At 44.3% G+C, this 17,486-nt stretch overlaps 2 protein-coding genes across 10 annotated transcripts in view; one reads left to right on the top strand and one right to left on the bottom strand.

The window, feature by feature from the left end:
* Positions 1-17,411, top strand: part of CLDN12 (claudin 12) — a 27,294-nt gene extending 9,883 nt beyond the window's left edge. Inside the window, exon 2 of the mRNA XM_077490882.1 lies at positions 16,201-17,411. Coding sequence (XP_077347008.1) covers positions 16,219-16,956 — 738 coding nt within the window. The 5' untranslated portion in view covers positions 16,201-16,218 and the 3' untranslated portion in view covers positions 16,957-17,411. The remainder of the gene's footprint in view (positions 1-16,200) is intronic.
* ADAM22 (ADAM metallopeptidase domain 22) overlaps positions 1-17,486 on the bottom strand; it is a 462,480-nt gene that overhangs the window by 197,598 nt on the left and 247,396 nt on the right. The gene's annotated exons all lie outside the window — the stretch shown is intronic.

The following is a 17,486-nucleotide window of genomic DNA, read 5'->3' as shown; positions in this document are numbered from 1 at the left end:
AAATCCATCCACTCTAGCCAATCGGCCAGCCTGGCTGAGCGCTGTCGGGCGGCGAGCGTAGGACTTTTGAGAGGGGTCAGGTAAGTAAAACCTGGGGGAGGGGGGGCTGGGGGCGCCGGCGACTGTGGGATTTTTTTTTTTTTTGCCTTAATGCATAGAATACATTAAGGTGAAAAAATATTTACCTTTACAACCCCTTTAATGCCGGGTCAGGTGCACTTCTACTGACCCTGTGCAGCTGTATCTTGTTCTACTGCAGAGATTACACAGAGCTCAAATGAAGGTAAAACAAATGTGCCCTCGGCTACCAGGAACTTGGTAACATCAGGGCAGGTCCAGACAGACTGTAAGAAGAAAAACAATTTCATCTGAAAACCTAAAACTCTGCACCTAGAATACCAGAGGGTGGGGGTATTTTTTTTTCCTCACCCCCAAAAAACGGCTCCATTTTGATTTAAGAGGAACTAAACTCGTAAAGTCTGTTTGTTTGTTTTTTTTTACCTTAAAATAACAAACATGTCATAGTTGCCTGCTCTGTGGAGGTTTTTCTTTATTTTTTTCTTCTCGGACCTCCCTCCTGCCCCACAGCAAGCAGCTTACTATAGGGGCACCTGAGCAGAACTGCTGCTCCATTCAGACAGTTTGATTCCTCCCCCCCTTCTCACTGACTTTTTGACCATAGCAGGAGCCAATGGCGCTGTTCTGCCATCTCAGCCAATGAGGAGGGAATCCTGAGACACTCCTGCAATGTCCTTGGATCAAGATGGGGCTCAGGTAAGTATTAGGGGGCTGCTGCACACAGAAAGTTTCTTTTATTTTAATGCATAGAATGCAATAAGATAAAAAACCTTCTGCCTTTTACAATCACTATAAAGTGGAGGTCCACCCTAAAGTGGACCTTCCACTCATCGGAACCCTATCCCCCCTCCGGTGCCACAATCGGCACCTTTCAGGGGGAGGGGGTGCAGTTACCTGGATAATCCAGGTAACTGCACCCACTTCCGGACAGCTCTCTGCGGAAAGAGGCGTAACTTACGCCCCTTTCCGCAAGTGCCCGCCCCTTCCCGCAAGTGCCCCGCTGCCTGCTGGGAAACACACAGCTCCCAGAGGCAGCGGGGAGCGTCCTTATTGCGCAGCGCAATTCGCGCATGCGCAGTAGGGAACCGGGAAATGAAGCCGAAAGGCTCCATTTCCTGATTCCCATACCCAAGATGGCGGCGGCAGGACCCGACAGACGACCTAGCGATCGGCTTCGGGTGCCGACATCGCGGGCGCGCTGGACAGGTAAGTGTCACTATTTTAAAAGTCAGCAGCTGCAGTATTTTGTAGCTGCTGGCTTTTAAAAAAAAAAAAAACGCGGAGTCCCGGTGGACTCCCGCTTTAACTATTTTGAATCCTTTTATGCTGCTAGCATTGGCAAACAGATAGGATGGTATATTTATTTTCTTTCTATTTCCTTTCTTTCTATGCAATTCTAAGTGCTACATTCCAGGAGTTTTCCCTTTTATTTATTTATTTATTTATTTATTTATTTATTTATTTTTGATCATACTTGCCTAGGTGGATACAGCATTGGTCCCCGCTGGCTCTAAGGCTGAGAACTGAGCGATCAGGCACCGCTGATCACTCAGTTCTCAGTGCTCCCTGAGCAGAAAACAGTAGGGTTAGAATCCCTGTCATTTTGTTTTCTATGCTCCAGTCAAGGAGACTTATCCTTAATCCAATGGTTACTATTTTAAATAGCATTGACGTATAAAGATATCCAATTTCTATATTTTATATTTTCTTTACATCTGACATGTCCTATCTTTGCTCTGGTTTACTTCTGTAATTAAAATAATTAATCCACAGGAAGGATTTATTGTAGTTTTACCATCACTACACCGAAGTGATAGAAAATGTAGATCTAAACCAAATTTCTAAAATCTCATAATTAAGCTTTATTGCCTTTTTTAATGTAATTTAAAAACCTTGTTTGCAGTCTTTTAAAATCTGCAGATTTCCTAAAAATACAACCTGGTGATCCTGCCACAAAGGCCCGTGTTCAGACACTTCCTGTTAAGGGCCTGACATCTGTCATGCTCCTTCATTGTCACCGTCTCACATGCGCCCCTGGTGGAGACTACAAGTAGCTGTGTTGACACACATTCACAGGCATGGTCCGTGTCCGTGTCCGTGTCGTGTGTGTGTGTGTGTGTCGGGAAGCCGGACCAGAGCAGTAATGTGTGGCTGATGCTGAGCGACTGCATGTTGGCATGAAGTGGGTTAAAGAGGCTGGAGGAGATCAGCAGCAATACGATTCACCAAAGGAAATGGTATTTTATTATTCCCATCACCCTTTAAGAACTTCAAGGTGCTGAGAGGCAGGCATTCAGGTCATGTGACTGCTGTGATTGGCTGTCACATGATTGAAAAGCTTTTGATCGCAAGTGTGCATCAGGTGCTTTCCGGTCTTAGCCAATGACTCTGCTGGGAGCGCACAGTTTTGTGTTTACATAGGGCTGCATATAGGAGGCATTAAAGCCCACCGCCGTCCACGCATTAGCAAGATAAATGTCACCCAGTTTGGTTTAGATTTATTCTAAAGCAAATGTATAAATAAAAAAAAAAAAAAAAAAAAAAAAATGTTTTATATATATATATATATATATATATATATATATATATATATATATATATATATATATATATATATATATATATATATATATATATATATATAATATATATAGGCCTCCCATTAATTATGTCCTTTCTAGAGATTTCTGGGGAAAATGTCACCCATGCCTTTAACACTCTCTCTATAATTATTATTTCAGTGCAAGATCCAGCATGTGGCAGTAATACTGACGTGATGTATTCATCCTTGACTCACGGTCTTATTACCGCCAACGTATGATGCTGATTGACCCGCTGCCAGATAGAGCAGAGCTCTCATTACACAAAGACATGTAAAATTCTAATTACACGCCATGATTACCGTGAGAAACTGCCTTTGAAGCGCACATTCGCCCTCTCTCCGTGCAGTAAAGTATTTATAGTGGTGCTTAAAGTGGAACTTCACCCAAAAGGGGAACTTGCGCTTCTCTGCATCCTCCCCATATTTGGCACTTTTTGTGAATGGGGGGGGGGGGGGTGGCTGTGAAGTCGCAAGGCTTAAGATGTAGCCCCCTGCACCCGAACCTTATTGAAGAATCGGCTCGGGTGAGGATATCGCTGGATCCCAGGACAGGCAAGTGTCCTTATATTAAAAGTCTGCAGCTACAGGACTTGTAGCTGTTGGATTGTAATTTTTTAGTGGGGAGACTGGAGCTCTTCTTTAATATTGGCTCAAAAGTAAGGTCTTTTAAGCAGAATCTTCACTGTGTCTGAGCACCAAAACATTCATTTTTAATATTCAAGGCTAACATCCCCCATCTATCCGTGGGTGTGGTGTGTGTGTGTTTTTTTTTTTTGTTTTTTTTGTTTTTGGGGTTTTTTTTTTGCTGAGAAATCTCTTTGAAAAGCACCCTCCTAGCATTTCTGGCTGTGGCCATCCTGAGTAGAGGCAGATGATTCATGTAGCATTTACTTCCTGGAATCCATCTGCCCTTAGCTCAGGCATGCATGCTGGAGAGTGTGCTTAGCTGAAAAAACATCTCCTCATCTCCTCCTCATCTCCTCCTGGGATGTATATCTTTTACCTAAGCAAGAAAACCAGGAGTAACCAAAGGATTGTAACAAAAGCGTAGCTAATGATATACTTTTCCTAGCTGTTTACCAGGGTAGATAAAAATCAGTGATTTAAAAAAAAAAAATAGGATTTTTTTTTCACTTTCAATTGGAATTGTTATCAAATTTATTTAAAAAAAAAAAAAAAAAAAAAAATGCTTTTGGAGTAAAAATTTAAAGATAGTTTTCTATTTTATGATAAATTTTACATTTTATTTAGCATGAAATGGAGCTTAGTTATGTAGCATGAGGCTGTATATTGTGCAATAGTTACATTTTTGATAAACTGAATTGCCTAGAGGCGATTCAGTTCGCATTGTGCGCCTTATACAAGTATTTCATTCATTCATTCAATGAATCCAAGCTCTGCGAGCTAATGTGCGCTGGCAATGTTATTGTTTTAATTTGAATAAAAAGAATTTGAGTAGTTCTCCAACTATGTGTGATTAACCTGTTTAAAGCAGAGTTCCACCCAAAAGTGAAACTTCCGCTTTAAGCACTCCTCACCCCTTATATGCCACATTTGGCATGTCATTTCTTTTTTTGGGGGGGGGGGGGTGTGAAGAGCCTAGTTTTGAGTGGGACTTCCTGTACCACTTCAAGCCGCCTAGGCGATGACTCCTCTCCCTAAGGTGGCCCCTCCCTCTTGGCAATCTTCTGGGACACGTCACAGGTCCCAGAAGATTGCCTTCTACTCGGAGAGCAAACCACGCATGCACAGTGTGTGCTCAGCCATGAACCTGCAGCTGTGTGCCCAGTTTCAATGGCAGTGCCGCAGAGAGGGGGAGAGGAGCGAGGCTCAATGTGGCCATGTTGCTGGACTGTTGGCGAGTAGACTGCAGGTCAGAGGAGGTGCGCAGTGGGGCAGAGATGATGGCTGCTCTTTTAAAAAAAAAAAAAAAAAAAATCAAGCTTTTTTTTTATTTTTTATTTTTTTTTACTAATGATTTAAATCTAATCCGCCCTCTATTTACATGAGGATTACAAATAATGTTGACCGAGAGAGTGAAGTTCCACTTTAAGCCTGGTTCACACCTATGCATTTTTAGTGCATTTCGCAGATTTGCACTAAAGAACGTGTTCCATAGGAAGCCATGCTAAATGGACTATAGTGCAAATCTGCAAGATGCAAAAAGCACAAAAAAATGCAAAGGTGTGAATCAGGCCTAAAGCCCAGCTCCAGCCAAAAAGTATTGACGTCTGTGAATCCAGGCAACTTGCATTTTCTACAGACATCGCCAATAGGTTTTCTTTATGGTTCCATTCACACAGTGTTGTGCGTTGCATTAAAGCAGCTCATTCAATATGATTGCACCACAGTAGATGGGGGGGGGGGGGACGTGAATGACCTTCTTAAAAACGCACCCACCACAACGCATGGCATGTATGTTGGGCTCTACTATACAATGAATGGCGACACACATAGTTTAGGTGCATTGCCATTACAAGTGTGACAGCCCTGAATCCAGTGACGGGTTTACTTTAAAGATATAGTTGTAAATTGTTGGAGCGGTCCCGAATCTAAATCCGTTTAAAAATAATGCATCCTAAAAGGTCTGCTTGCCTTCAGTGTTTCCGGCAGAAAAAGCAAATTATGGAGGACTGTATTGTCTGTCAAGGCTCGAAAATAGCACAATAGCGGCACAAGCCACCCACACAGTGTTCTCGCTGGATGTAAGTGCCGTGTAATTGGTGAATGCTTTCACCTTACAAAATGCCAGGTCCCCCGCTGATCCGTTGGGTACACTGTACCGATCACAGCTCTATTCATTCATCACAATGAGAAAACGATGAGGCGGGGGGGAAGGAGCAAACCAGACAGACATGACCCCACAGGCTTCGCAGAACGCAGATTTTAAAGACCAACTCTAGATGGAATATTTATTTTTAGTTTAGATAAAATGAATGAGCTATAAAAGCCTGGTGGGGCCCAACCCACAACTTGAGGGCTACGGGGGAGGGGATTTGGTTTCTGCAGTGTGGCCCCTTGTAAGGTCTCAGCAGTCTCATGTAACTGCCTCTAGCCTGTTGCCTAGAGCAGAGGTCTCCAAACTTTATAAACAAAGGGCCAGATTACTCTCCTTCAGACTTTAGGAGGGGCAGATTGTGGACCGTGGAGGTACAAAATGCCCTGCTGATCGCGTCAGTGGGAGGAATGATTCCCCTGGCGTTGGTGGGGGGGGAATGATTCCCCCATCGGTGGGAGGAATCATTGCCCCGTCGTTAGGCGTCGGTGGGAGGAAAGATTGCCCCTGTCATCGGTGGGAGGAATGATTGCCCCTGTCGTCGGTGGGAGGAATGATTGCCCCTGTCGTCGGTGGGAGGAATGATTGCCCCTGTCGTCGGTGGGAGGAATGATTGCCCCTGTCGTCGGTGGGTGGAATGATTGCCCCTGTCGTCGGTGGGTGGAATGATTGCCCCTGTCGTCGGTGGGTGGAATGATTGCCCCTGTCGTCGGTGGGTGAGGACTATTGTCCCAAAGGCCTGATAAAGGCAAGCAAAGGGCCACATCTGGCCCCTGGGGCACAGTTTGGAGACCACTCTCCTACAGCATGCTTCAGTCTCTGACCATTTCCTCTAGTAGGTCTGCAGTCTTCTGTAGCATTGCATATAATGCATAGGCTGCATTTAAGGCTAGGTTCACAACACTGCGACCAAGAGGGTCACAGTTTGCGCAGTCACGAGAGGCTATTCATTTGAATGGGCTGCCATGCCCCGTGACAAGTAGGAAAGAAGTCCCTGCACTATTTTAGAAATTGTAGACCACGCGGGAACCTCAGTTTCCAGAGCGGGCGGCATGCCGTTAGGATTAATGGCACCTGCCCGTGGGTCCCACATTTTCTCTGTGTGGGTGGTTGTGGCTGCTGGTATTTCTGTGGGTCCTACAGCAGCACCATCCACGCAGATGTGAACCAAGCCTAAAACCGTATTAAACCGAAAATGCAGCTTATTGATCATTAGATGTGGTGGCTGCTTTAGTTCTTTTTTTTTTATTTAAGGCCTGTTTTCACCTGGTGATCTGGCCCATAACACACCTCCTGTATTATATTGCCTTATATCTGGAAGGGTGACAACTGCTGTGTGGTTGTTTGTTTTTTTTATTTATATTTTTTTTTTTTTTTTAAATAGCTGTCCAGTTTCTTTACTGGTGAAATTCACTCACTCCTATTTGTCTTGGTGACACAGCTATATAATGGCGGCTTCACACTGCCCCCTGCATTTTGGGCAAAGTGTAGCTAAGCCGTGTTTTTTGTGTGGGTTGGCTGTGCTTTCCCATAGACTTCTGTTATGTCCCGCCATTTTGGTACTTTTCTGAAAGTGCAAGAAAACCGCGGGACCCAAGAGAAGTCTATGGGAAAGTGCAGCTAACTCGCAGGAAAGGGGCTATCTACTCCTTACCCAAAGTGCAGTGTGAAGCCGCCCTTATAATTTATATGGTCCATCATCCCTCAGATGTTTTCTGCTTGTAACTTTGAAAGCCAAGCAAAAAAAAATGGTGCCAAAATCTCCTCCTGAGATGAGGTCCAGCTCTCGTTCGTATGGACGGTGGCTTTGAAATCATGCAGTTTCTTCTGAAATCGCACAATTTCAAAGCCAGATGTCAGTGCGACTTCTGGTGCAACTTGGAAGACATCTGTGCGGCTTCGTGCACCTTAAATTGCCAAAAGTAATGCCGGAACTATTTTTTCAAATCAATCCGGCACCACAAATTCAGCGTCGCAGTGCGATTTGCTGGTAATAGGATGCGACTTGTCTTGATTTGACCTGTCAAATTACATGGCAAATCGTTCCATTGTGAATGGGGGGCTTATAGAGGTTTACTAGCTACAGTATAGTTTAAAAAAAAAATATTGATATCCTAATGTTTTTTGTGTGTTTTGTGTTTGTTTTTGTTGTTGCAAGGAAAAAAAAAAAAAAAAAGGGAGTTTGCAAGTATTTTAGCTGTAGCCCAGGTTCACATTGGAGCGGGATAGAAATAGTGCGAGTTCATTTGAACGCACATGATTTCATATTTTCAACCCAGCAATGCAGTCCGACTTCAGGGGCGATTTGACAGACATCTGTGCGGGTTCCTGTACAGATGCCTTTACAAATAGGGAATCGGTGCAGCGCCGCACCAATTCGGACGGTGCCACTGCGAACAATAGTCGCCAATTTGGCTTGTGATTTGACATGCCAAATCGTACCAATGTGAACCTAGGCTCAAAGGCTTTGAAACAAAGGACACTTATCTAAACTTTTATTTACATTTTTTTGGCCCATTTCCCTGACCTAACCTAATCCACCCTTCCCCTACACAGAAGCTTATCTCGTTCCAAAGGTCACAGTTCCGCTGTTTACATCCAACACTAAGTTAGTTTTTATTTTTTTTTATTTTATTTTTTTAACCACTTTCTTACTGGGCACCTAAACCCCCCCCTCCTGTCCAGACCAGCTTTCAGCGCTGATGCACTTTGAATGACAATTGCTCGGTCATACAACACTGTACCCAACAATCTTTATTTTTTTTGCCCACAAATAGAGCTTTCTTTTGGTGGTATTTGATTACCTCCCAGTTTTTTTTTTTTTTTTTTGTTATAATTTTTCTCCTTCATTTATGTACGTTGATGGCTAGCAATAATGGGCACTGGTTACACTGATTGGCACCACTTGTGGGCATTGATAGGTGGCACTCGTGGGCACTGGCAGGTGGTGCTGGTGGCACAGATGAGGCAGAATTGCCTCTTCGGGACCAATGTCCCTTGCACATAACCCCCCCCCCCCCCCAATAAAATATTATCTAATTTGTTAAAAGGGGGTGGTGGCAAGAAAATTGTGGAAAGTCATCAATGGGGTGAAGAAGATTCTCCTTTTTTAAGCCTTGTACATGCTATCAGTTTTATTTATTTATTTTTTCGTTCAACCCAGCGGGTTGAACTTGACAGCTCGGGTCAGAACTGCTGTACTAATAATCCGAAATTAGTACAGCAATCTCCCCTACTGTTGTAACAGGGGGATGGCGCTCTTGGAGCAGGTCGGCTGCTGGTTCTCCAGCATGCTTGTCTGACAGAAGGCGGCTGAATGGCCAGCTTCTGTTGGACTGGCTGCCATACACCTGGGCCGAATGGCGGATATTTTATTTTTATTTTTTTAACCAAATGATTTCACCTGACATTCGGGCCATGTGCAGAACTTTACCCATAACAACTTGCTTCTTGCTGGAGGCTGCCATTTTGCGAAAGCCCAGAGCTCCCAAATAGCAGTAAATCGTAAAGTGGACCCATCGATTTTAGCGGTTTAAAAAACAATTCCATTCCTGGAATGCCGGTGTTTTGTTAGATTTTGTAATGGAGGTGACGTTCCGTTGCTGCCATCTTGCTACACTCCTCCACAGTAAGGATACACTGAGAAGGGGCAAGCAGACAGCTTGTTACACCCAGCGGAGTTTTGAATTTCACGATTATTTTTAGCAATAAATGGAGCTTAGAAGGTGAAATACAATATTTCGAAATCCTCCGGACTGTTTTGATGTTAAATTTTAAAAGCCACGGCAAACCTGCTGATCTCACAGGTAAGCTCAGTTTACTGTTAAAAATAAGTGTAAAAATGCAAAACTCCGGTGGGTGTAACAAGATGCCTGCTTGCCCCCTTCTCAATGTATCCTTACTGTGGACAAGAGCAAGGTGTAGCAAGATGGCGGCGACAGAACGTCATGTCCGTTACAAACTGACGCACATTTGCTTGTGTCCTCAACCAAACTGTCAAACCGTCAAATGGCTGGTGTCATAACTGATCACATGTATAGTACCATGGCAGTTGCAGATCAAACAGAAGTACTGTCCTTGGTTTTAAAGGATAGAAGGGTTTAATTCTGCTTTACGCTACTTTCACACTGGGGTAGTGGTGCATTTAGCGGTAATGCGCCGCTAGTTTTGGCGGCGTTAAAAAAGCTCCCCGCGATCGGCCGAAGAAAGGGTTGTGGTTCTGCCAAAATGCTTTGCAGGCGCTTTGGCAGCGCTGCCCATTCATTTCAATGGACAGGGCATTTTAGGAGAGGTGTATACACCGCTCCCGCACCGCCCCAAAGATGCTGCTAGCAGGACTTTTTTTTTTTCCTATCCTGCAAGCGCACCGCCCCAGTGTGAAAGCACTCGGGCTCCCACACTAGAGAGGCATGAGAGGCGCTTTACAGATGCTATTTTCAGTACTAAAGCACCCCAGTGTAAAAGGGGTCTGAAAGCCGAGTTCCAGCTTGGGTGAACAAAAATTAAGTCCGCAGCTACAATTACTATAATATACGTAATCTAAGGACACTTACCTGTCCAAGGAGCCCACGATGTCGGCACTCTGAGCCGACCGGTCATTCGGCTCTGGGTGCAGGCACTGGCATCCTTACTAAGGGAAACGGGAAGTGAAGCCTTGCGGTTTCCTATTGCGCATGTGCGAGTTGCGATGGGCTTTCTGAATGGTCCCGCTGTCTTCTGGGACTTTTGTGTGTCGCCCAGAAGGCAGCGAAGGGGCCAGGAGTTTTGTAGATGGCTGCACACCGATGTGGTTATCTTGCACATAATTGGGAGCGGCTACCTGTTTTGTTTTGTTTTTTGGGGGGGGGGGGGTGCGAACAAGCGGAGCTTCCACTTTTGGGTGGAACTCCGCTTTTAAGACTGTTCAGCAGTGCCTAAAAATGGCTAAAATGGAGAGCAACTGAGCATGTGCAGAGCAGGGTAAAACCGTGTATTACTGGGTTTTAAACAGTATAATTAGTTATATTGTTTGTTTTTACATGGCTATACCTGCAAAATGGGCCAGCCTGAGGTGATCTAGGAGGACTTCGTTTTCTGACTTAAGTTCCACTTTAAAGCGGGAGTAAACCCAGTTTGAAAAAACACTTGCATGCCGGAAATGTTAACTTTCACATTGGTTGTGCTCTCAACCAAATTTTCAAACCATCCAATGTCTGGTTTCATAACTGATCACATGTGCAGCATTATGGCAGTTGAAGAATCATTAGAGGCCAAGATGGCAGCTTCCTTGACTGAAAATTATAGAAGGGTTTACTACCACTTTAAGGAATTTTCTTATCTCGGACATTGCGGACCTGTCATTGGAGAGGATGGAGATGGCTGCTTGGCCATCCTTGTTCCCTCTCCATGGACACAAACTTACGCCGACATACTCTCTCACATTGGGTTTGTTTTAGGAGACCGTTTCTCGTCAGTAGATTGTTGAGGAGATTCTGTGTATGATCTGGCGATGGAATTGTCTCTAGGTAGATTTACACATTTACATGAAATGCCCAACTGTGCCTGGCCTCTGATGAGGTATTTTCATAGCTGTAAAAACATTTTAGTATACTTTTAATTTTTCCAAATGCCATGACTAAGGTTTCCTGCCCATAACTAGAATGTATATTTTACATTGACCTTCATGTCACTTTTGCACACCATAAAAATCCAATATACAGTGGTGTGAAAAAGTGTTTGCCCCCTTCCTCATTTCCTGTTCCTTTGCATGTTTGTCACACTTAAGTGTTTCGGAACATCAAACCAATTTAAACAATAGTCAAGGACAACACAAGTAAACACAAAATGCAATTTGTAAATGAAGGTGTTTATTATTAAAGGTGAAAAAAAATCCAAACCATCATGGCCCTGTGTGAAAAAGTGATTGCCCCCTAAACCTAATAACTGGTTGGGCCACCCTTAGCAGCAACAACTGCAACCAAGCGTTTGCGATAACGTGCAATGAGGCTTTTACAGCGTCCTGGAGGAATTTTGGCCCACTCATCTTTGCAGAATTGTCCTAATTCAGTTACATTAGAGGGTTTTCGAGCATGAACGGCCTTTTTAAGGTCATACCACAACATCTCAATAGGATTCAGGTCAGGACTTTGGCTAGGCCACTCCAAAGTCTTCATTTTGTTTTTCTTCAGCCATTCGGTGGTGGACTTGCTGGTGTGTTTAGGATCATTGTCCTGCTGCAGAACCCAAGTTCGTTTCAGCTTGAGTACACGAACAGATGGTCGGACATTCTCCTTCAGGATCTCTTGGTAGACAGCAGAATTCATAGTTCCTTTTATCACGGCAAGTCTTCCAGGTCCTGAAGCAGCAAAACAGCCCCAGACCATCACACTACCACCACCATATTTTACTGTTGGTATAATGTTCTTTTTATGAAATGCAGTGTTCCTTCTACGCCAGATATACTTGGACACACACCTTCCAAAGAGTTCCACTTTTGTCTCATCGGTCCACAGAATGTTGTCCCAAAAGTCTTGGGGATCATCAAGATGTGTTGTGGAGAAATTGAGACGAGCTTTGATGTTTTTTGCTCAGCAGTGGTTTTCTCCTTGGAACTCTGCCATGCAGGCCATTTTTGCCCAGTCTTTTCCTGATGGTGGAGGCATGAACGCTGACCTTAAAGAGGAGGGCTGGTTATACAAAAAAAAAAAAAAAGTCATCAGCTGCAAACACTGCAGCTGCTGACTTAATCAACACACTCACCTGTCCAGGGTGCCCGCGATGTCGGCCGCCTGAGGCCGACCCGTCCCTCGGCTCTCGGGTCCCGGTGCTGCCATTCCTTGTAAGGGAAACAGGCAGTGGAGTCTTACGGCTTCACTGCCCGTTTCCTACTGCGCATGCGCGAGTCCCGTAGCGCTTTCTGAATGGGACGCGCTGTGTTCTGGAACACACAGTTCCCAGAACACAGCGCGACTCATTACCCAGAAGACGCCGCGACGAAGGCAGAAGACAGAAGATCTCCGCGGAGGAGGAAGAGGAAGATTAGGAGAAAGTGCCTAGCAACAGGCATTTCTGGTAAGTAAAAAAAAAAAATGTTTTTCTTTTTTTTTTTTTTTTATATTTTTTTGTAATTTTTAATATTTTTTTTGTTTTCAGGGTGGCCCTGCACTTTAAGTGAGGCCTGCAGTTCCTTGGACGTTGTTGTGGGGTCTTTTGTGACCTCTTGGATGAGTCGTCGCTGCGCTCTTGGGGTAATTTTGGGCGGCCGGCCACTCCTGGGAAGGTTCACCACTGTTCCATGTCTTCGCCATTTGTGGATAATGGCTCTCACTGTGGTTCGCTGGATTCCCAAAGCTTTGGAAATGGCTTTATAACCCTTTCCAGACTGATAGATCTCAATTACTTTCTTTCTCAATTGTTCCTGAATTTCTTTGGGTCTCGGCATGATGTGTAGCTTATAAGGATCTTCTGGTGGACCTTACTGTGTCAAGCAGGTCCTATTTAAGTGATGCCTTGATTGTGAACAGGTGTGGCAATAATCAGGCCTGGGTGTGGCTAGAGAAATTGAACTCAGGTGTGGACAACCACAGTTATAGTATGTTTTAACAAGGGGGGCAATCACTTTTTCACACAGGGCCATGATGGTTTGGATTTTTTTTCACCTTTAATAATAAACACCTTCATTTACAAATTGCATTTTGTGTTTACTTGTGTTGTCCTTGACTATTGTTTAAATTGGTTTGATGTTCCGAAACACTTAAGTGTGACAAACATGCAAAGGAACAGGAAATGAGGCAGGGGGCAAACACTTTTTCACACCACTGTAAAACCTTAGATGAGAAGAAATGTGTGGGTGAGAACAAGGTGCGACTACGCGATCACACCCGCAGCTCGGGCTTTCCCAACACACCGACAGCTGCAGAGCATTAGTCTGGCACAGAATGTAGTGCTAGACTATCTGCTGGTGATATAAAAATCTCCGGCCTGACAGCAAAATGCACAATTGGGATAATTATACAAGTAATGTTTCACCTATTAAAAGATTTGTCATTCTGTTATGGTGTTTGTAGCCAAAACTTTTTTTAGCGTCAGGAAGGAGTGGAGCCTCCAAGTTTTTTGCTTTGTGTTTTCTCTCTCTCTAAATGTAATTCTACTCTATCTAATATACACTTTTATTTTTATTTTTTTATTTTTTTTTGATCTTGGTGAGCAAAGAGAAGGGAAATTAAAATTTTAAAGAGAAACTTCACTCAAGTAAAATATGAGCTTCTCCTCCTACCCCAACCCCTAATGCATTTGAGGGTTTTTTTTTTTTTTCTTTTTTTTTTGTTTTGGTTAGTATCTGCTCCCGCTTCCTCAGTTCTTGCCTAGGCGAGAATGACATCACTCGTTCCACCTGCAGCCTTCTGGAACATGTCACATCCCAGGAGGCTGCAGGACAGGTCTCCCTACACTGCGCGATCTCTCACATGTGCAAGCAGGGAGCCGGCTGTGATTTCTCGCAGCCTGCTCCCAAATTCAAGATGGTGGCACCTGGAGCAGTGAGAATTGGCTGCAGTGTTGGACTCCATGGACTGGAATGCACCTGATTTTTAAAAGTCAGCAACTACAGTATTTGTAGCAAGTGAAATTTTTTATTTTTTTTAACACCTTTGAGCCGGTGTTCTGTCAGATTTAGCACACTTAGCAGAAACTCCAACCACCTTACTTCCGGTTTCTTTAAACCATCAGTAATTGGAGCTTTTGACGAATATGCTGTTTGGACACAACACCGGCAACCAAATACAGTCTGCTGCATGATATTATGAGCGGAGATGGTTACTGGCTCCGATACTAACCAACAAAATGGCCGCCTCCGAGACAACGACAACTTTTGTCCTCGTTAGCCGCTGTGGTGTCAAAACAGCAAAATCCTCCTGTACCTGGACTGTATTTGGTTGCCAGTGTTGTGTCCAAACAGCAATTCATCAATCTCCAATTACTGATGGTTTAAAAAAACTGGAAGTGAGGTGGTTGGAGTTTGACAAGTTGGCTAATTTGACAGCACACAGGCACCTAATGATCCTTTAAAGTGGTTGTAAACCCTTACAACCAACTTTGACCTACAGGTAAGACTAGATTAAGGCTTACCTGTAGGTCCAAGAAATATCTCCTAAACCTACACGGTTTAGAAGATATTTGCCGAAAGACAGGCACCACTGTCTGCGGCGCATGCGCCGGCGCACCACTGTCAACGGCGATATGCCACGAGTCATCGCGGCTTCGCCGAATGACAGTGGCGGAGCAGCGAGACCTACCAAGAAGATGGACGCTCCGGACTACAGGGGACAGCGGTGACTTCGCTGGCTCCTGTGTCAGGTAAGTGACACATAATGGACTACTATGCGATGCATAGTAGTCCATTATGCTTTACCTTTGCAGGGAATGAAAGAGGAAGTAAACCCATCAGGGTTTACTTCCTCTTTAAGGGGTTTTTTAATGCTTGGGGGCAGGGTTTGTGTGTGTGTGTGTGTGTGTGTGTGTGTTGTTGTGTTTTTTTTTTTTTTTTACCCCCCCAGAAGCTGCCACATTCTGAGTAGAAAGGTCTATCCCCTGCCAGCATGCTGCAGCGATGGACCCTTGCTCTCTGTATGAAAGCAGTGGTCTCTCTCTGAAGTTCCATGCCCCATGTTGAGTTAGAGCTTTTCAATCATTAGGGAGTAAGGTCTTTGCTGATTGGGGAGCCTTCGCTTTACATAGTAAGGTTGAATAAAGACGCCAGTCCATCCAGTTCAACCTGAGTGAGTGTCTACAATTGTCCCTATCCCTGTACATCGCACACTCACATCGGTTGCTGCCCACAATCCAAAGTCCCCATTCATATACTAGGGCCAATTAACCTACCAGCATGTCTTTGGAGTGTGGGAGGTAACCGAAGTACCCGGAGGAAACCCACGCAGGCACAGGGAGAACATGCAAACTCCAGGCAGGTGGTGTCGTGGTTGGGATTTGAACAAGCAACCCTTTTTACTGCTAGGCGAGAGTGCTAACCACTACACCACTGTGCCGCATTGACATTGCATGTGGGCCTGCTGGACCGCCGCAAAAAACACCTGGTTCCACACACAGCGCAAGGTTCCTTCCCTATAGCTTGCTGACCGACTTTAACTGTATGTAAACCCTAAGAATGGATGTCTGTTTGCTATTTTTGGTCTGTTTTTAAATGTATATAAAGCCAAAATTTTTTGTATGTTCTGACTGAAGTAGGAAATGGTTGCGACCCCTGTCCGTTTTCCCAGTTCTTTAGAAAGGAAGGGGACATTCCTTCTTGGACAGAACATGACAAACAAGTTGGCTGCACACAGATGTCATCAAATAAAAGTCCTTTATTCTTAAAATATGGGCTAAACAGCACCAGGATGTAGCATACAGTTGACGCATTTCACACAAAAAAGTGCTTAATCATAATTAAGTACTTTTTTGTATGAAATGCGTCAACTGTATGCTGCATCCTGGTGCGGTTTGTCCCATATTTATGAGTAAAGGACTTTTTTTTTTTTTTTTTTTTATTGGATGACCTCTACTGTGTGCAGCCGACTTTCATTTTCCCACCACTTTCTTTACTAGAAACTATGATTACAGGACAAATGGAGGGAGGAGACATGGACATAAAAATTGTATTTTACAGGGGTTCTAACCCTTTCACACACAAAAACTAAAACAAAGTTTTGGCTACACCTACACTGTGCTCTCATTTTAAACCTTTTTTCTGTATTCTATTTTCTACCAGGTTCCATGATAGAAGATAATGGGCTGCCAGGAAGTGCATGCCGTGACCCTGCTGGCCTTTGTCTGTGGCACTGCCTCCATCTCTGGCTTGTTCGCTGCCACCCTGTTACCCCAGTGGCGGCAGATGAGATTGTACACTTATAATCGCAATGAGAAGAACTTGACAGTCAGCATCGGACTCTGGGTGAAGTGCACGCGGGAAGAGTGGAGCAGGGAATGCCTGATGTACGATACCGAGTGGTACGCCAGCGTGGACCAGCTGGACATCCGCGTTCTACAGTTTGCTCTTCCCTTTAGCATCCTGACCGCTGGCTCTGCCCTCATCCTGTGCCTAACCGGAATATGCAACACCACCTTCACCTCCAATGTGCCGAACCTAAAAATTGCCAAGTGTCTCATCAACAGCGCTGGTTGCCATCTTGTGGCAGGCTTGCTGTATATCCTAGCTGGTGTCATCAGCCTGACTCCATCTATCTGGTCCATATTTTACACCAACGTGTTGAACAGGAAATACGGGTCTCTGTTCAACTATGACATTGCAGTGTTTGTTGCCATAGGCAGCTCTGGAGGGATGTTCCTCACCGCCCTGTTACTGTTTTTGTGGTATTGTGCCTGCAAGTCCTTGCCATCGCCATTTTGGCAGCCGTTGTATTCCCATGTACCCAGCATGCACAGCTATGTTCAGCCATCGTACTCGGCACGGTCCCGTATGTCGGCCATAGAGATAGACATTCCTGTGGTTACTCACACTACATAGATTGGCTGTGCAATTTAATTCTGAACTTTTATCTCCCACCTAAGTAGTTGTACAGTGGTGATTTAAAGGGTTATCCAACCCGAAACAATATTTCTGGTTTACGTTAAAGTTGTTGAATTGTTCACAATCTCCTCATCTTTTGGGATCTTTTGTAGTGAAATATGAGCCCTCAAGTTCCCTGCTCTGTTCCAATGCCATACTGAGGAGGTCTCACGTTCTCTGTCGTGGTTTTTAAGTTACATTAAAACGGAGAGTAGATGGTCTGTCTGTCCCACCACTTGAGTTCCCGAGAGAGAAAAACGGAGAATAGGTCATCCTGGTACCAACCTAAAGCGGAAATAACTGATACATTTGTTCTTTTCAACTAATATCTATAATGGTGATTAGTATGTATATTTTTGGCATTGTACTTCTTTGTATTGGTTGTGTTGCCTTTTAAATGTTTTCTAAAACAATCCCTTTCATTGTTGTTTTTACTTGTGTATTAATCTAAAAACCAAACTTTTGGTTTTGGATATAGCAGAGAAAGT

This window comes from Lithobates pipiens, unplaced genomic scaffold (assembly GCF_037356315.1).
Source record: "Lithobates pipiens isolate NorthernLeopardFrog02 unplaced genomic scaffold, aLitPip1_a1.2 Scaffold_19, whole genome shotgun sequence".
Lineage (NCBI taxonomy): Eukaryota > Metazoa > Chordata > Amphibia > Anura > Ranidae > Lithobates > Lithobates pipiens.
This window is presented reverse-complemented; position numbering and strand designations above follow the sequence as displayed.